The sequence below is a fragment of the Seriola lalandi genome, unplaced genomic scaffold, assembly GCF_002814215.2.
Source record: "Seriola lalandi dorsalis isolate HSWRI2012SDOR001 ecotype SW California unplaced genomic scaffold, Sedor1 jcf7180002054524, whole genome shotgun sequence".
NCBI lineage: Eukaryota > Metazoa > Chordata > Actinopteri > Carangiformes > Carangidae > Seriola > Seriola lalandi.
In genome coordinates, this window is record NW_019525077.1 from 247413 (window position 1) to 268073 (window position 20661).

Sequence of the window (20661 nt, forward strand, 5' to 3'; positions counted from 1 at the left end):
ATAGCCACAAATTGACAGTTATAAGTTCTAATGTGATTTTGTTGCTTCAGATAAAAAGTCTCCAGGTGAGCTCCTTGTGGAATCATCCATTTTTAGGAATTTGAAAGGATAGGTTCACAATCTTTCTGTCCTAGACCAAGAGTCAAGCGCTCATATGAACAATCAGACAGTTGCTGTTTACTTGCTGTAATCATTCCTGTCAGAGGCCCCTTCCCAACCTGCTTCCCCATAATAACTTCAAATAAACTTTGGAATATATTCTTGTACACAATGCGGATTGTTTGCTCCCCATCGCCTGCACTGAACTCATATATTTTGATGGCTTGTATGAACAGGATGATCACACCCAGCGAAACATGTTTTGACATATATGCAGTTTGGACATGTGAGTTTTGTTTTAAAACGTCACTCACATTGAAACACACTTGTTTTTTGAGACAAGACACTTATATACCTATAATTCGCAAAACAGTGACTGAACAATTAAATAAAATATGTTTCTTTTGTAGAACAAATCCCTTTTCTCTAACAGACTACATCACAGTTCAGCTCTGATTCAAGCTCTTACATTCATCCATGTGTTCCTGCTCCAGCCCTGCCATACATAAGATATATGTTGCCATATATGTATTAACACATATATACATCTTCTAGATATATGAATATATAAGTTACAACATATATGAAATACCCATAATGAAAAAAGTACATATTAAAAATGTATTTTTATAAGGTATAACATGTTGAGACCATATATGTTAACAATATATATTTAATATAAGTTTATTAAAACAACATAAAAAGAACAATTGTATGTGTTTATATATGTTTTTCTTATTAATTCCACGTTCATTTTAAACGTTTGTGGTTTTGGAACCCACTGTGTGTAATATCAACATATATTGACAGGCTTTGGGATGGATATATATTTACATATGTCTATATTAAAAGCATACATACATATAGACATACAGTATACGTCAATATATGAAATTAATGGGTTTCATAAATAATTTTGCTGTATATGTACATATATTTCATATATGGAAATTCAATATATGCAGCCTTACATGTATTACATTTGTGTATGGGACCCTTCTAAGTGCAATCAAATACACTCCATCATGAAGGGGAACACACAGGTAAAAGTCTTGGTTTCAGTCTGGGTATACCTGGATAACTTAACTTAATAAAGTTTCTTCATTTTATGAACCCGCACTAATTAACAGGATCCGTATTCTCCTCACGTTAGTGTTGGTATGAAGCAGGTAAGTCTTCGTCGACATACATTCATTTTACATAATATCCCTGTAGATTTTCTGTCCAGCCTGCTTAAAGTTTTATCTTCCTTTTTTTTTTTTTATCTCCTTGATGGGCCGCCACTCAAATATTCCAATAGGAAGTCGGTGTGATATTCGTACCAATATCTAAAAGCTATTCAGGATTAACTTCGCTTTTTGCAGCAATTCATTCGCGTCCAGCAGATGAGACCGCACTTTTCGCCACCACTCATTCTGTTTCACTGTTAATTTGTTTGTTTGGCTTTTTTTAAACAGGACAACCTGCAGCTCTGAAGTGAGACCTTACCTCTGACACACAGCAGGGACATCGCAGCGGGATTTTGAGCAACAGTTCCTCCAAAAGCCGATGAGCCTTCAGTGAGTTTGCAGCCCAGTTGCCTGTTGCACATCAGTCATTTGGACTTCTCCTACACGTCGTTCACTTTCCGCTTCATCACACCGTTTCTTAGAAACAAATGTACAGATGTGAGCCAGGTGGGCAATCCGGGGGGTCCTGAGGGTTTAAGGGATGGCCGTCACTGGCAGAGACCGACCAACTACCGGCTGAGAACCGGTAGAGCGGGGCGGCTCTTATGCTGCATTCGAGGACGGAGTTGAACGTAGGAATTTGGAAAAAATCAGCGCACGCATACAAAGCAGCAAACACAACATGACGTGTTGTATGCTCTGGTGAACCCAGTCTCTTGTGTTAGCATACTTTCAGGTCACAGAGATCACCATTAGTTTATTTAAAAGATAATTAACCAGTGATGTGGTGCTTGTAAAGATGCACAATATCAATATCTATTTTTTTTTATCTCTGTTTCCTCTGCAGGTGGTCAACGGTCTACCATTTTGTTTTGAATTCAGACACAGGTGCATCTTGGGAAATTTTATAATTATCACCATTTTATCATTCAGTGAACAAAGTATTTTTTTATGGAAATATTAGAACAGGCAGTGCCTGGATTTTTCTAAAATAGTTGTTAAATGTGTAGTTGTCTGTGACCCAAATGTATGCCAATGCATTTGAAATAAAAACTGAGGCTACTCTTGAACTTAGGTTGATGAAGGAAAAGAGAGGAAAAATTGAGAGAAATTAAGTGAACTTAGTCATTAGTGTTTCTGCTACCCATCACAAGTTATTGGACACAGTTTACGCTCCATTAGTTTGAGAAATATGACCGAACATGACACTTAAGTAGAGTATGGCATAAGAAGCTGCTGATCCAAAGGTCGCCGGTTCGGTTCCCGACTGGAACATGTTGCTACCCAAAATTACCAGGCATTGTAAATCTATCAAATATCACTTAATAAGTGATACAAATTGGATGGGGACTTCTTGTGAATGCCATACAGCCAAATAGCAGTTCATTGTGTCGTTTAGTGTTTACATAATGTCAAAATTGTATTATTAATAATGAAATAATAATAAACTTTATATAGCAATGCAAGAAATATTTGTAAAAATCACCACACCTAGACACATACGTTTTGCATTTACTTTTGGCTAGAATATATTTGATATTTATTTTAAAATTTCTGACCAGTGAATACAATAAGTATTGAAAGTACTGCAACAATGTAATTCTGACTGATTAGTTTGCATGCTTTCATGCAATGTGGAACTGTTTGAAATACTATTCTGTTCCTTTGTTGTATTTTCATTACATGCTGGTGTTTGAATAAGTGAAAGATACTTCTGTAGAAATATAGCAAATTTATTACAAATTTCACACCTTAATTCTCCCTCTCATACACACACACACACACACACACACACACGAACACACACACACACACACCTATAATTATAGCACACATACTAAGAAATAAATTAAGTGTATAAAATAAAATAAATAAAATATAATAAATGAACTAAAAATAGAATATAAATAAGGCTAGGAAACTATTAGAATAAGACTAAAATATAACAAGACATTTTTTTTTCTTTTAAAACTATTTACATTATGTACACATATAGACAAAGAATATCACAAATCTATCACAAAAACTGCCCTGTTTTTTGGGGCTCTTGTGAATGTTACACAGCTTGACACAGAAGGACTCTACCAGATGTTGGTTCTGAGCCATCAACCTCTGGCTGGCCAGCACTGTCTCTCTAATGGCCACATAATCTTTGAGAACGAATGACCACCAAGTCCTCACAGACACTCTGGACCACATGGCCACTGGGTGAAGACGGCAGAGCCGGTTGCAAATGGCCTCCATCAGGCAGCTGAAGACAGCGGAAAGATAAGATCAGAGAGCAGTGTGTGTTAATATAGATCTGATATTCATTAGAGGAAACTGTGATGTTTGAAGTGAATCTCACCTCTAGAGACTCTCCTTCCCAGGACAGGAGGCGTTCTTCCCCGTCGCTGCCTTGAACGGTCACCTGGGCTGCCTCTCCTGGTATCTGGGAGGGAAGACAACTCGCTATTCCTCCTGCTCTGTCTGGCAGGTGTTGCCAGGAGCATGGAAGTACTTGGCACTGGCTTGAGGAAAACGGTTTTGGACCAAAAGTGAAATTTATGTTTGAATGAAATGATAATAAACAATGTACTTGATCACAAGCTATGAGACACACGCATGTACCTGGGGTGAACTGGTTAAGGTGGAAACCAGAAGGTTGACTCCGCCCTTTGTCAGCCTACGAGTCTCTGTGTACAGCTGCGTACCTGGTGAGTCCTGAAAACAGCCGAGGTGTCACCTGTGTCTCCATAGGTCCTTGATGCAGGGAGAATCCAGCAAAGAGACGTCCAGGGTGACGTTGAGATCCTGGATGAGGAGGGCCGTGTCCTCTGCCCCACGTGTCCTCCACCTCGGCAACAGTCAGGCTGAGCATCCTGCGCTTCCCCTCCAGCTAGGACCGCTATGTCTCAATGAGACGACAGGCAATACACACACAGCAGTGGTGTGAAAGCAGCTGTAAAAGCAGCTGTAAGAACATAAACTCTGCCTAAATTACACCTCATCCTAAAGAAACTCCCTGGTGGGAAAGAATACTAGAGATGGCTGTTGGACAGATCAATCAGTTAGACATACAGTGCATTTAGAAAGTTCTCACTTTTTTACATTGTATTATTTTGAAGAAACCGTTTAAGCATCAGAGGAAGAGAGTTTAAGAGCCCGGCCGCACATCATTAGTGGCGGCTGACACGATAGGCAGCTCGCCTCTACCGCCTTTGTGAACATTTGTGCGTAATTTGTGATTTGGTTTTAGATGCTGGTAGTGATTGTTGGGGACTGGGCTAGGTTTAAAATTCTGATTGTTAACACCTGGTTTTATGTCGCTTCTTCTTGCCCCTGGCTGGATCATAACCTAAAGACTGGGAAGTCATTGTACCATGACTACTTTTATATGCGAACGCTGTGAACTGAAACCTGGCTCTGTGAGCAACCAGTAAGTGAAATACTCTGTAAGTAAAACTTCCCGGGCTGTTTTATCTTCTTTTCTTGCAGAAATCAACTGCCTGATACCGGATGTGTGTCCCATGGTGTCCGAGGTTTTTCCTTTCTCAGCAAAGTGGTTCTACAAAGGGTTTATATCTTGATGCTTCATGTGAACAGTGCCACATCTACTGGCCTGAATCCAAAATGGGCAAAATACAAACGTTTGTACATCACAAATTGAATGTAAGTATAAGGGAAAAGCATGATTGTATTTTATATTCCAAGCACAGATTTATATACTGTCAAAGCAAATCAAAATGTTTTGTATGCATCAAATGTGTCAATATCAGTCAAGTTAAGCTCAATGTGTTTGTTTTATCTTAAGTGTGAAAGCTAAGTTAGTTTGCAATGTGGGCAAAAAACATGTAGCTTTACTTTTAAATGTCATCTTTGGTGGTTGTGCTGTAAAGGTGCACTATAAGATGTGGCCAGAACATTAGTTTAAAAAGTTCAAAAATGAATTAACACTATCAACAGTGTGTGAAGCTGCCACAGTGACCCCATCTGTTCTTTTTCAGTTATCTACTGAAATGAGCATGCTCACCAGCCAGCACCGACCTGTGTTGTAATACCACTTTGTGACGCTAGAGGCTGTGTGAGTCAGTGGCGCGTCAAGTCTGCCCTCAATCCCACGAAGAACAACAACTTCCGGCAGAGCTTGAAGTGAGCATCACAAACGCAGGAATGGCTGAACCTCCTAAGGTAATATTCATCTGTATCCCGCAGAAACGCTCCCGACAAGAAACCACGTTTAACAGCAAAGAAAAGAAGCAACACGAGTAAATCTCGGTGTGGCTTTCCACCGCTGGAGACGGCTCCTGAGAGTAAAGAGATGCGGTTTGATGCCGAGCTCGCAACTTTCCTGTTAGCCTGGTGAGTAGCATCCATGTTAGCTCTTTAGCTTAAAGTATAATCAGTGCAACGACTGACAAACCGTACCGACAAACATTTCAGGTGGTGATATTGACGTTGTCGACAGACGTTTTAGCGGTTACTATCGGTTGTAACTGATGACTGTAAATTGAGATTGTATGGACCCAGTAGACCGACTGTATACAAGTCGATCGGTTCAACATGTTGTAACCACTTTACATTACTGTTACTCCGGAGATTTCAGCATACCTGTCTTCATCAGGACCTGAGCCAGTACAAATGCAATACCGCCTCCACCTGTCTCACCAACGGCAGAGAGTCACAGTGAGGTGGATCTAGGTGAGTAACATGCTGTCATTGACTTTTAAAAGTAAGACTTGTTTATACCACTGATTAAATCACACCCCCAGTGTATACATGTCCATACCGTTGATTCTTAATAATGAATATACCACTGACTATATTGGTTTTGTATTTTACAGTATATCCATATTTGTACTACTGAATATGTTGGTTATATAGTGTGTGTACATTGAATTCTTATCATACCTCTAGTTGTTTACCCTTCATTTACATTTCATAATATTCATACTTTTAGTAGTGTTCACATTGTATATATCTCAGAATATTTCTTGCATATTCATATCTATCTTCACAATTTAATATACACACACAACAGATCTAACACGTTTGATTATAAAGAACTTGTATGATCTAAAGGAATTGTCCTATCGCATGTTTGTCTGTATCAGGACCAGAAGTCCAGTCTAATCACCAATGATGGACCAGCACCTGCCTTTTCTTCTGCATCTGGCCTCATCAATCAACTCCATTACATCAACACCTTGAGGTATTATCCCTGCACATGATGGATATTGTCTACACTGTGATCTTTTGCACATCCCCTGATCAATACCTTTGCACATCTTGCCCAGCAGGAGTTTTTTTGTCATTCTAAAACACTTTTGTACATAGTTTTGTGGGATTGTTTTCATTTTTTTTTCTTTAATATATTTATATATAATATAATATATTATATTGCTGCTTATGTCCTTATTTTTCCTTTTTTTTTTTTTTTTTTTTTAAATAGATATGGCAGAATCCACCTCGGGCCAGAACCACGCCTTGCCCAGCAAGAAATGGTAAGTCATGCACATTACTCCACCCCATACATTTAGGCTCAAATCACTCAATGGATTTCTGTTAAAAGCAGTTTGTATTTTGTGTAATTGCATTTCCACACAGATCATAGTTAAATGTTTAAGATGAGTTCAAATGATATTCTGTTTATTACATTGAAGTTATTGTCGTATCAAATGCATGAGAAAACAATGTGGATGTGATTATTAATATTTGGCTTGAATATTAAAATACTTGTTTGGAAACTTGCTGTGTCTGATTTGTTAAGGAACAAAACTGTTGTTACTGTAACTATATGTGTATGTAACAGGCCCCGGCTTGAGGTCTGTTGGCAGATTATATTTGTTCTGGAAAGAACAGTAAAATGATGAGACAGGCAACAGGTAATGTGTTTCCTTCACTCGCTTCTGTTGCACTTTAATTATACTTTCATATTTTAGCTACATTTTCCACATTTCTCTTCATAAACTCTACCAGTTCACATAAGCATAACACAATCCCACATAAGAAACTTCAATTTCTTATAAAAATAATAATTTCCACACTGCATGTGTTCTGTTATTCTTCATATACAAATGAAATAAAAATACAATTTTCTCCCAAAAGTCTTTGGTTTACTGCTTACAGCTTGACAACTGCACTGTTTAGTGTTCAGATAACTGGCTGATGGATACTATTCCACAACTAACATGAAGTTACATAACATTTGATTATTTTTCAAAGAAAATATAACACAGCTAGCGAGGATGAATACACTATCAATTTATAAGAAACATAACATATGTCCAGCAAACCCTCTTTCAAAACACACATTATGGAGAGCCTTAAAATAAAACATCAACTTCAAAACACCCTTAGCATACATGCACACCGAACTAAGCTAAGATAACTCTTGTACCGAAGAAGTGAGATTCTGACTGACGCTTAAACTAAACAACATAAACCTCCTGACAGATAAAACACAAGCAGGACTTTAAATATACATCACATCTATGCTTTATATGTGTTGTTTTACCAGCTACTAACCTGGAAAGAACAGTAAAATGATGAGACAGGCAACAGGTAATGTGTTTCCTTCACTCGCTTCTGTTGCACTGAAGACGAGAGTTGGATATCAGCCTCATCAAACCGTCTCACTACAGAGACGATGCCCCCTTGTGGCGAAAATCAGGAATTGACTCCAAATATACATTCCCATAAATTTAACTGAAAAGCTCTGTAATAACAATAGACACATCAAAACTGAAAAAATTAAATCACATAATGTGATCACACATTCATGGGTGTCACATGTACCTAGGCTCAAATTAGGGTCAAAATGATTTTGAGCTTGTAAAGTGATGTTCACAAATAATTCCAATGTTTGTAGTTGTAAATCAACCTTTGTAAACCTGTAAGATAAATCTGCTTGAGAAATTCAAGTTTGCGTATGTGAAACAATTGCGCTTGTGTCAAGGAGATTTGTATTTGTTGAAAGTCTGAATGAAAAGGTTGAGGTTGAACAAAGACACAGTAAAAGAAGAAATGGATTTGTCAACATCTGTGTTGCGATACAGAGCAGAAAAGTGTAAAACTCTGGTCAAAAGTTCCCACAGTGTGTGTGACACACTGGGAATGTTGCACACTGAGTTTTCCAGTTTTCTGCTCTTGATCTCTGTACACAGATGTCCACAGAAGCTTTTCTACTTTTTCTGTCTTTGTTTAACCTCACCACTGATCATTTGTTGAGTTTTGATTGACACTGTCTTAACAAATACACATCTCTTTGCCTCAAGTGCAGTTGTTTGATTGCAAACTTGAATTTTTCATGCAGATTTATTTTGCAGGTTTACAAAGTTTGATTCCCAACTACAAATATTGGAATTATTTGTAAAGATTACTTTATAAGCTCAAAATAATTTTGAGCCTAATTTGAACCGGGGGCTAAGTCGGGGGCTAGCTGCCGGGCGGTTAGCTCTGCTTTTGCTGGGCACAAGGCCGTGGCTGGGGGTGCTTTTTTTTTATTTTTATTTTTTAATATAAATTCTTTATTGGTCAACACGGACGGACGGGATGGGGGGTTGGTGGGGGTTAGCTTGTTAGCATTAGCAGTTAGCATTAGCATTAGCTTTTTTTTTTCTCCATTATTGGTGAAAAAAACATGGACAAGCAGAACACAGGGTTGGGGGCTAGCTTGCTAGCATTAGCATTAGCAGCTACCAATAGATTGCAAATAAAAAATGGTGGGCTAGCATTTCCATTAGCACTGATCATCAGAATTAGCTTATTTTCCACAATAATAACATTACAATTATAATGCTAACAATGATATAGAATGCATAAATGATGATGTGGCAAAGTACGTGTGCGTATCCCCCCCCCCCCATTTTCATTAGCTCTAGCATTAGCAGCTGGCTTACTGGCATTGTTCATTCATGAATGAATTCAACAATTTCATTTGTGTGCTAGTTTGCGTTTTTTTTTTTTTTTTTTTTTTTTTAAATTGGTGAAAAAAAACAGGTACAAACAGAATGTGACACAGACGGGAGGGGGTAGCTTGCTGGCATTGTTCATTGATGGATGAATTCAACAATGTCATAAGAATGCAAAATAACAAGTGGGGTGATAGCTAGCATTAGCATTTTTTATATCTTTATTGATGACAAACAGAAGGTAACACAGACAGTTTAACCATGAAGACAGACAAGTGACAAAGTGTATATAAAGTGACATTTTGTTTGTGATTGTATGCAATAATAATGACAAATAGTAAAAATAATAATTATACTTGTAAATATGAAAATATTGAAAATAATGTGTGCACGTACAGTACATAGCGTTGCCCCCCATTTTCAGTAACGCTACCATTAGCAGGTAGCTTGCTGGCATTGTTCATTGATGAGTGAATTTAGTTATTTATAAGATTCTTCAAAATAATGTAAAAAAGTGAGAACTTTCTAAATGCACTGTATGTCTAACTGATTGATCTGTCCAACAGCCATCAAGTATTCTAGTATTCTTTCCCAACAGGGAGTTTCTCTAGGATGAGGTGTAATTTAGGCAGAGTTTATGTTCTTACAGCTGCTTTTACAGCTGCTTTCACACCACTGCTGTGTGTGTATTAAATTCACACACAAATATTAACATTAACATTTGAAACCTTTCTCTGGCTCTCTCTCCAGGTCACAAAGAAGCTCGCTGGTGCTGCTTCTGAAACAGCTGCCTGGGTTACCGATGTTGGTGTGTTGGCTTTCCAGGACGGCTGCTGGATTGCCTGTCGTCTCATTGAGGCATAGCGGTCCTAGCTGGAGGGGAAGCGCAGGATGCTCGGCCTGACTGTTGCCGAGGTGGAAGACACGTAGGGCAGAGGACACGGCCCTCCTCATCAATGGCACTTAACTTCCAATGCCTCCCCAGTTAATGTTGTTTGGGTGAGCCGTCTCTTTGTCCGTAAATCCATAGTCCTGATCATTACCGTTCATGCCTGGGTAACTATAGTGGGATTTTCATTCAGCAAAGATATGTTAAATGATCTGGTCCTATTTACTGTAATACTTAATAATGATAGATTATTTTTATTATAATGTTGTAAACTGTGCTCTTATTCTCTCAGCCCGTCAGTGGAAGGTCTGAGTCATCCAGCACTGTCACAAGTGCGATGGCAAGGAGGACACCGTCCCCTGCCCGCAGTCCCAGGATGTTAGTTCAAACTGTCTCTCCTCTTTCACTTCCTCCCTGTCCTGTGCCTTCAACCGACTCAACTTCCTCCATTCCACCGGCCACTGCCAGAGCTGTAAGAAACTAAATTAAGTTGTTTTCTTCACATTGATATTTAACTACACTTGAAACAAGCATTCTTCATGAGTGGCTTGTAATCATGTCTATATATTTACTTTTTTTGAATTATAAATTAGGAAGTGTCATCTGCCGCCTCCTCCTGTACCTCCTCTGCTCCTCTCGCTCCTGTGACCTCTGCATCTGCCTCTGCTGGTGTCTCCTCTGCTGCTCCATCTGTGGCTGGTCCTTCAGCCCAGCCTGCACCTGATACTCTGCCACTGGCTGAAGATGTGGAGACTGCTCCTGGGTCAGAGCCTTGCTGGCTGCCCACAAAGCTGATCAAGACCGTACCAGCTCAAGTTCAGAAATGGATCTCAGCAGCTCTCTGGAAGCACTGGCGGTTGCGAACTGACCTAAAACTGTGGTATGATCCACCAGAGCCAGCCCTCATTTATCACCAGGCTCCCGATCCAGAGCACTTTTTTGCGCACCGCCTTCTCTTGTGGGTGCCAAACCACCTATGGAAGGTCAGGCTGACCTGTCCTGTGGGTGGAAAACAGCTCACAAGCTACAGAGTATGTATACTGAGATAATTTAGCCTAGGTCACAGATGTTTGTTATTGAACACACTACAGATGAGCTGGTTTTAATATTTGTCCCCTTCTTTCTCTCTTTCCCTTTCCTTAATACAGATACGCTTGGGTGATTGGCTTTCTGAGGGAGAGGGCCCTCGGTAACAGTCCCACTCGCTTGGTCAGACAGCTGAGGGAAAACCACAGCGAGGAGTGGCTTAAGCGCCTCTGCCGATACCTCGGGGCACGCTCGGACTTTGCTGCCCGGCCGAGTCTGCTCCCTGTCAAGTTCCATGAACCACGTGAGCCAGTAGATATTCCTTCACACAGGTGGATGCTGGCTGTTTAAGGACGAGACATTCTCAGCGGGCTGGACCACATCAAAGCCGGCATAACGTCCACCTTCAGCAGTATCCTAAAAATGGACTCTACAAAGAAGGTAAATATTTTTAACCGTTAATGCCGTAAATTACTACATTATAAACAAAAGTAGTCTAAAATACAGCATTAGCAATATATGCATGTAAAATATGATATTTAGAAATGAAACATAGTACTATTATACGAGCGCTCACATATAAATTAAATAAATTGTTTAATCATTCACTGTCTTTTCTGTGCCATTGCAGATCACCATCTTTCAATCTTTTTTAATTTAAAGTCTTTAAAAAAAAAAAAAAAAAACACCCCGTGTTATTATTTGAAAATTGTTAGTAAGGCAAATTGTTGTAATTTAGAACCAGAAGTATTAAAGTTGTATCCTGCATTTAATTATGTTCTTTGTTATCAGGATAAGCAAAACCCTGGTGAATGTTTGAATTCCTTTGTTTTTCCTTTGGATGCATTAAGAATGTAAGATGTTTTAGTTGCCCTTTATTCATTATTTTTGTGATTTGCATGGCAAGGTATTTACTTTTGTTTGTTGTACTGAAGAAATCATCTATCCATCCTACCATCAGTTCCTTGCTGAATTTCCTGAACAAAATAAATGGTTAAATGTCTCTTGGATCCATCTGTTTAATGTGCACACCAGTCACCCCTGGTGACCTGAACGGTTTGAATAGAATGAAATGACGTGACTCATATGCTGTGGCCTTCATAGTCACCAGTTCTCAAACCAGTTTAACAATCACTGAAGCTGTTTTGGCTCAACACCTCAAACTTAACTTTGAAGACGAGCTCACTCTATTTCCGTTTTTTGACTTCCTTGTTCAATCTTCATTGTACAAGTTGGATAATGGAACAAACTGACGGTTTGAAGCGCTGAATCTAATTGCATGTCTTCATTCAGTGGGACAATAACACACGCGAAGCGTTATATCGGCAAATGACGAACGTCATCTTACATTTGCATTTAGCACAAGTACGACAATGAAATTAGGCAATACCCCTTAAGCTGGCATTTTTCTTTATACAACGTGAACAGCTGCAGAAGAATTATACTTCATGCACGGACAATGATATAGGCCTACAGTAAATGAGTGAATAAATAAGATTTCATAAAAATAAGACTATTTTTTATGGTGGAGGCTCATCTTGTTATACAACCCTTTGCCAAATGATTAATGAATTAAACTTCTAACCTTTCACTTAATTAATAGTATTGTGCATTATGACATATTGCTTACTATTACCATCAGATGTATGCAAAAGTTTGGTCACTACTGGGTAAATTAGCTTACATATTTTGTTGATTTTTGAAGTGAAAATAAGTAAATATGAATTTCACTTTCTATTTCATTAACTTAAAAAATATTAGTTAAATCAAAAAATGAAAAACCGACAGGAAAAGTGAAAATAACAACTGAAAAGGTGTTAGACTCCATTTTATGTTATAATCTGAACTCTATAGTATATCTAAGAGCTGTCGAGCTGTATCTGTAAATGATAGGAAAAGTAAGAAATTACACTAATTACTATGTAATTCGATATACATTCATCATACCACAATTTTAAGCACCATTAATACTGTGTGGGGATGTTGAGTTGCTTTCTATTTGAATATCATCAGTTTCACAATTTTCCCAGTGGTCCATCAGTCTGCACTGTCCATGATTTGACCACAAGAGGGACCTCTGTCCTCAGTAAAGGATTCAGAATAAAATGAGTTTTATGATTCTTTTCACTCTGATAGTTCCTCATGTTTCAATCTTTTTAATTCAAAGTTTAAAAAAATAATAATAACACAGCGGCTACGTTCATATGGTCCTTTTTTTTTTTTTTACCACAGGTGTCTCATAAGTCAGAAATGCACACAAAAACTTCCTCTGTAAATTTGAGACGCTAACAGGGAGTTGGGGTCAGTTATTATGGTTTCCATTGTCATGTGGTCTTTGTAACTTATCATCTTTTGTATGCAAATTTTAGATTACATGTAAATCAGGTCGTGTAATTTATGTAATTGGTTTTGATGCCATTCCTATGCCTTACTATTCATGTGATCCCTGAGTAATGACCACAGTGTCATTAGTTAAGGAGATTGATAAATACGTGACTTCTTTTTTCTCCACGAAGCAACCATTAGAATGAGAGTGAACCCTGTCAAACTGGGCCACAGCCACCTTTGAGGACACTTAGGTCATATGAATAGTATTTTTTCTGGGAGTTTGGGTTATTTTTAGCAACCTTGAATGGAGTTTACCAAACAACTTGCACACAGTGAGTATTTATTAGGCTGATTCCATGTTTTACATGTAATTTTGACTTTTAAGTTTTGGATCAACAAAAGCAACTACACAGTTGTTATCAATATATACTACACCAATTATGAATGTCTTAAATCTTGAACATTCATGAAAAATATCACATATTTGACTAATTTAATACACTAAATGTGAATTTAATGCTGTCCCACAGAAAGCAGGTTTACTTATAAGTTGATTATCTGACTTTTCTGTAAAAATACCTCAAGTACCTCAATAAGCAAAAAGTTGTATCATTTTATCTGATTTCATATCAAAATAAATGTGTTGTTCAGTTTGGTAAAATGCACCTTGTTTAATCCCATAAAGACCTAGAACATGCCTGGAGATTAATTTAAATAATAATTGCAATTTAAATCAAAATTTAAAATTTCTCAGCTCTTTTAAAAAATTAAATAGTTTAATAAAATCGAATGACTATTGAGGAGCTAGAATATCAGAAAAGAGTGAAAAATGCTATTATCGTTTATTATATTCAAATAGCTTGTTTTGTCTGACCAACAGTCAAAAAATACAAAGATGTTGACTTTACTGTGAGAAAACTGGGAAACTAGCAATGTCTCACATTTGCGAAGCTGGTACCAGTATTTTTTTTTTCAATATTTTGGCTTAAAAAGTCAAAATTGTTGTCTAATGTTTATCAACTAATTCAATTAATCAATTTCTCCCCTGGAAGTAAATAAAGTATTCTGATTCAGATTCTTTATTCCTTCTGATTTTTTGGAACAGTTTGGTGTCTGGGTGACTGGGGAAACAATGACCACCACGTATATTGGGGGTCAATAGGGGCAAAGCAACAAGTTTTTGCCCCTGTGGTAGGAGGAGGAGGAAGTTAATCCAGTCATGAAAATAAATCAGAGTAAAAACCAATGTCAGTGGAATTTAATAATCCGCACGGTCGACCTTAAAATCAAAAACTACCAGTCTACCTTTAAAATTAAAACTGAGGGGGCTCGGTCAAAGTTTTCTAGTGACGTATCCGTCACTGATTGGCTACATTTTCGGGGTATGCAGATGAGGGTGGGGGGTGGGCTTGTAGAGACGAGTAGGTGACGTCAGTTCCCCCGTTCGCAGAGAGCGAAACAAACATGGCGATAGATGTAACTGGACGGGGGTTTACGCTAACTTTATTCGTCTTTTTTTGTATTTTTGCGGGCAGTCAGGCCGAGGCGGGGGTTTCGGAGTCGAGGAGCGTCACCAGGATACTCGGCATGAGGCTCGAGAGGAGCGACAGACCGGCGGAGACCACCGAGAGAGGGGTTATTCAGGTGACCGAGGGCAGCGACATCCTCTTCAGGTTCTACGGGCTCCACTTGTTCCCAAACAGCTCGACGCTCATCAGGTTCACGGAACTGTACTCCAGTGATAAAGAGGACGATGCTCTCGACGCTATCATGGTCTCCTCCAATAGGACTTGTCCCGAACACACGAAGGATATAGTAGTGAAGCCACCCATGGAGGTAAGCAACCAAAACACCTCTGGGGTTGTCAGCATCCGGATAAAGCAGCTCCGCAAGAGCGAGGTGGTGAAGGTGTTCGGCTTGTGCGTCCGCGACACCCAGGAGGAGGAGGAGAAGTGGTACCTGCTGGACGATAAGGACGGCAAACTGCGGGTGGTGGAGGAGAAGAAGTCCCTGCTGCCCATCTGGCTGCAGGTGATCCTCATCTCCTTCCTGCTGGTGCTGTCCGGCATGTTCAGCGGGCTCAACCTGGGGCTGATGGCGCTGGACCCGATGGAGCTCCGCATCGTGCAGAGCTGCGGCACCGAGAAGGAGAAGAAGTACGCGCGGAAGATCGAGCCCATCCGCAGGAAGGGAAACTACCTGCTGTGCTCGCTGCTTCTCGGCAACGTCCTGGTCAACACCACCCTCACCATCCTTCTGGACGACCTCACCAACTCCGGTGTCGGCGCTGTGGTCGCCTCCACCATTGGTATCGTTATTTTCGGCGAGATCGTCCCCCAGGCGCTGTGCTCTCGGCACGGTCTGGCAGTCGGGGCGAACACCATCCTGGTCACCAAGTTGTTCATGCTGTTAACTTTCCCTCTGTCGTGGCCCATCAGCAAGATCCTGGACTGCGTCCTCGGCCAGGAGATCGGCACCGTGTACAACCGGGAGAAGCTGGTGGAGATGCTGAAAGTCACCGAGCCCTACAACGACCTGGTGAAAGAGGAGCTCAACATGATCCAAGGCGCGCTGGAGCTCAGGACCAAAACAGTGGAGGATGTCATGACTCCACTCAGCAACTGTTTCATGATCCACAGCGACGCCGTGTTGGACTTCAACACCATGTCCGAGATCATGGAGAGCGGATACACGAGGATACCCGTGTACGAGGACGAGCGGTCCAACATCGTGGACATCCTGTTCGTCAAGGACCTGGCCTTCGTGGACCCGGACGACTGCACAACCCTGAAGACCATCACCAAGTTCTACAACCATCCGGTCCACTTTGTCTTCCATGACACCAAGCTGGACTCCATGCTGGAGGAGTTCAAGAAAGGTTTGTGGAAATCTTACAACACTGTTATGCAATTTAGTGACACGTGGTGAAGCGAACAGTTAATTTTGTGGCTGTTTAAGAGACAGGCAGCAGAGATTTGTGGCTCAGAAAAAGTCACAGAGTTCCCCTCAAGATTTGTGCGTGTTAAGATTTAGTCAAAGTGCACACATCTGAAATCCTGACAGCACCACAAAGGAAAAGTGTAATAGATATGGATGAAGCTCATTGTGTGTGTGTGTGTCAGGGCCTCTGCTCCTTTATCTTAGTATGACTTCCCTTTTATTTTGCATGTGTCACAATGAGTAAGGCCCCCCCCCCCTCATCAGATTACCTAATTTTGCAGTGATTGTGATGGAGACAGAGCAGTTTAGTTTTTAATTAATCGATTAACTGATCAACAGAAATTAATCTTAAACTATCTTGACAATCTAATAATCGGCTTTGTCTTCTTTTAAAGCAAAAATGCCACACTGCTGATTCCTTCCTCTCAAATATCAGGATTTGATCCCTGTTTTTTAGGTCATATGTGATGGTAAACTGAACAGCTTTGTCGTTTTGGGCTGTTGCTCGGTCAAAACGAGACATCTGCGGACAATCTCCTTGGGCTGTGGAAAATTACAACAGGCATTTTCACTATTTTATGACATTTTATTGAACAAACTGTTACATAAAACACAGAAAAGCAGCAGTACAGCGTGTTAAGTTTGGTTTAGTGAGAAGTCAGGGTGTGTTTAAACAAGGAGGTTGTAGCAGAGTTTGACCTTTGACCTCTGTAGAGTATGCGAAGCAACAAATCTTAGGGATCAGTGATGTAGGGATTTATCCTGCCTGTGACACAGTGTAGAACAACCAAAACATTAGCTGTTGTTTTGTTTGCAAGCAGATAAGTGGTAGAAACTGTGTATGTGTATTCTTCCAGTGCTAATAATACTTCTTCTAAGTGACAGAGGGACACATCATTTACTATATTCAGCCTGTAGATATTCTTAGTCGGGTCACTGATGAGAAAGTAGGTTTATTTCTTCCAGTCCAAAATATAAACACCACTTAACACTGTCAGAAAATACACTAAAGCTGTTCTCATGACAAAAAAATGACTCAAGGCTTCGTCAGAAATGAAATGTAACCACTGGTCAGGTCTGTGAAATCAAAAACACTTCCCCATTTCACTCGCTGCTTTTCCTCATTCCATGCACACACACACACACACACACACACACACACACACACACACACACACACACACACACACACACGTGCACACACCCCTCTCTCAGGAGGACGTACACACACTGACGCCATCCCCCGCAGGGATGTATTTTTCCTTTCTCAGGCATCTCGTCTCAAGGTCACAGACAGTAGAAACACACACTTGCTGAGTCTGTAGCTCAGCACAGCGAGGAGTGAGCGATTCGGCTTTGTGTGTCCATAGTGGCATCAGTATCTGACTGTAAAATTTCACCAAACTTTTCTGGCACTTAGCGTTTCTTTTTAAGTAATCCCAACAGAATAACTCGTCTCTTCGTTAGTTCACATCTTTCCCTGTTACTTCGCACTGATCTCGGATCAGCTGCTGTAAATTGGCTTTGGAGGTGTCGTGGTGGTGATGCACGACGCTCTGTGTGACATTTGGCCAAGAAATGGCTCTGCGGCTCATCTTAGTAGGCTTGGCTGACGAAGTGGGAGGGTTTGGCAACAAGCTGCAGTTCACACACACAGACACACAGACACACACACACAGACACACACACGTCTACACCCATAGAGTTGAAAACGATCTACATTGGCTCAAAGCTTGGCGGAGAGATTTACTCTTTAAGTAATTATGAGAATACGCTCAGTTGCTGTGAATACACTCATGAGGAATGAAGAAAGTCCTCAGAGCCTCTCATTACTGGTGATCAGATATACACACGAAATAAGAGCTCAAAATGATAATGAATGAACAACATCTCCACAAGGCCTGTCTGTTTTTTCCTTTTGCTAAAGATTACTTGTAAATGTTCTGTCGTTTAAGCTGATTAAGATGTGAAGTGAGCATCATGTGATTACTTGGTTAGAGTCAGGTCATATTTGAAGTAAGCTCAGTTGAATTTAGACACCGAGTCGTCCAGTTTTAGTAATTTAGGCAACACCTTGATGGGAATAAGACTCGGTTTGCTGCTGCCTTTTGCAAAGCTTTGGGCAATGCAACTGCTTTCTGACATACATCCCCCTTAAAGCTGCACCGTCATATGAACAGCTGTCGAACAGCTCGGAGCCTAATGTTTTTAAATATATTGTGCAAAGAGAACGACATTGGTAACCCATGAGGCATGGCAGAAAAATGTTACAGATCGGGAAAAGTCTAATAATGTGACATCATGTGGAGAGGCCAGGATCTGCCCTGTCGCTGGTGAGCAGGAATATAAATAGCTCAAAAAGGCAACTGATGTAAACAGCTTATAATAATACACTCTCGTAACTTACCGAATAATGACAAGGGTATAAATTAGTCATAGCCAGGAGGAGCCTGATGCCATAAGTGTCCTGTATGCTATGCACTGTTTACCTTATTGTGCCTTTCCAATCTACAGGTAAATAATTGAAGAAGGATGATCTAACTGTTAGGGAAAACAGCGTGTATTATTTAGAAACAAAGTGGTTTTAAGATCTCTGCGCCAAGGAGTAACACTGGGTGGGGTATCTTTGATCCAACTGGTCAAAATGTACCATTATAAATCTTATAATGTGACGAGGGGAGATAAGGAGGAGGGCAAAGGTCCGGAGTTGCCCCTCCCAGAAACAAGGGAATGGATATCTCTACATTTGAGAGGCACTTCATGTATAGAGAGGCTGCACTGTGTACTTAGTTAAGAATTACAGGGCTGATGATGCAAACTGTGGTGAGCCATCTGCATTCGAAAGCAGATGTTATCTATTTCCTGACGCTCGTCTTCTATATATTCACTGAGTATCTAGAAGATTTTTATCTCAGAAATCCTGCGACACACAAAATCTAAAAAATTCATTCACTGGAAATCTACCATCAAGATGTGGTAACTGCTTGCACTGGCTGTTTGATTCACAGATAAAACACATCATCGGACACTTAGTTCCGAATAAGTTGCAATATATATATTTTTTTTAATCACATGAGCCGCCTCGCTGTGACTGTGCAGCCTGTGGTCCTGTAGTAAAGTACAGGCTTGATTGCCTGCCCGACCCCCTGCCTCTCCGCTTACCCGACTTCCCGCTTACATCTCAAGTTCCTCTCACTTGCCACTTGGCATCAGTTACCATGGCGATGGCCTCCAACAGCGTCAGTGTGTGCACACAAGTTTCTTTAAACGCTATATAATTAAATCCACTCACTCACTTTAGGATTTGAACCGGTGACTTTTTGGGGGGGATAAGTTCACTCCTGAATTGGTCGTAATAGAGACAGACATCAATACTGCATAGTCTGACATTTCTCCTCCGCTCTGTGTGTGTGTGTGTGTGTGTGTGTGTGTGTGTGTCCGTGCGTGCTCAACAGCCTTTTCAGTCAACATGATGTGACCTTTTAGAAGGACTATGAAGTGACCTTATTAGACGAGATGAAATTTTAATGACACACTGACAGGAAATAGTAACAGCAGACATCAAAGAAAAAGAAAATCTAAACTTTATTTATATACATATTAATATAAGAGGGTGTGGAAAATAGTGGAATATGTTGTAGAGCATACTAACGTTTATTTAAAGTACTACTGTTGTTTCTTTTAAGTATAATTAATGAAAATTGATCATAAAAATGTCGATAGCAATCATCATCACATGCAGTGAGGGTTAAATTCATGCACACTGGACATCAGGCGTAATTTAGAAAACACACAAACACAAGTGAACCATGAAGTCACACGACGCACACTGCACTCCCTGAGCAGACGGTCACATGCTGCACCCTCAGGTGCTGTGTTATATTGGCCTACATTTTGGCCCCTGGGCCTCAGTGTTGCTGTGATAATACTGGTATAGGGATCAAGTGGAAAAACACGTAACAAAATCTTTCCCTTGTATCCATTTGTTCCAGCGTTACCCGTTTTATTTCTCGTTGATAGTGAAAACAAAGACGAAACAGCACAAGCAAAATGGCGTTGTGTTAAATTAAAACAAGACGAGAGTCGTCGTTTAAACTAGTAAATTTTTATCTAAATGCAGTGATTTCAACAGTTTTTTTTAAAGTTATGACAGTAACCTCAAACTGAACCCAGACTCAACGGATATTTATAAGCCAACAGTGTAGTAGTTGCTCTATGGTGCTAGACCCATCCCTTGTACATTTATTGATCATGGAACCCTAAATAAATAAATCATTCTTATAAACATGTTTGATTTGAGCATTTCATGAAGATTTAA

General features: G+C 40.0%; 2 protein-coding genes and 2 long non-coding RNA genes across 5 annotated transcripts in view; 3 read left to right on the plus strand and 1 right to left on the minus strand.

Moving 5' to 3' along the window:
* The window catches only part of unc13ba (unc-13 homolog Ba (C. elegans)), a 173066-nt gene extending 171243 nt beyond the window's left edge, over nucleotides 1-1823 (minus strand). Inside the window, exon 1 of the mRNA XM_087176061.1 lies at nucleotides 1588-1823. Coding sequence (XP_087032187.1) covers nucleotides 1588-1690 — 103 coding nt within the window. The 5' untranslated portion in view covers nucleotides 1691-1823. The remainder of the gene's footprint in view (nucleotides 1-1587) is intronic.
* Nucleotides 1824-5394: 3571 nt separating this feature from the next.
* On the plus strand, nucleotides 5395-7342 carry LOC147818681 (uncharacterized). 2 transcript variants are annotated; one of them, XR_015437729.1, is made up of 4 exons: nucleotides 5395-5609; nucleotides 5847-5948; nucleotides 6362-6459; nucleotides 6700-7342. It is a non-coding gene; the product is annotated as an uncharacterized LOC147818681 (long non-coding RNA). The 2 variants fall into 2 exon arrangements; XR_015437730.1 differs by having other exon boundaries at nucleotides 5872-5948.
* Nucleotides 7343-11203: 3861 nt separating this feature from the next.
* LOC147818682 (uncharacterized) lies at nucleotides 11204-12078 on the plus strand. The gene is made up of 2 exons (XR_015437726.1): nucleotides 11204-11516; nucleotides 11707-12078. It is a non-coding gene; the product is annotated as an uncharacterized LOC147818682 (long non-coding RNA).
* A 2778-nt stretch (nucleotides 12079-14856) lies between these two features.
* Nucleotides 14857-20661, plus strand: part of cnnm4b (cyclin and CBS domain divalent metal cation transport mediator 4b) — a 46869-nt gene continuing 41064 nt past the window's right edge. Inside the window, exon 1 of the mRNA XM_023414385.2 lies at nucleotides 14857-16281. Coding sequence (XP_023270153.1) covers nucleotides 14868-16281 — 1414 coding nt within the window. The 5' untranslated portion in view covers nucleotides 14857-14867. The remainder of the gene's footprint in view (nucleotides 16282-20661) is intronic.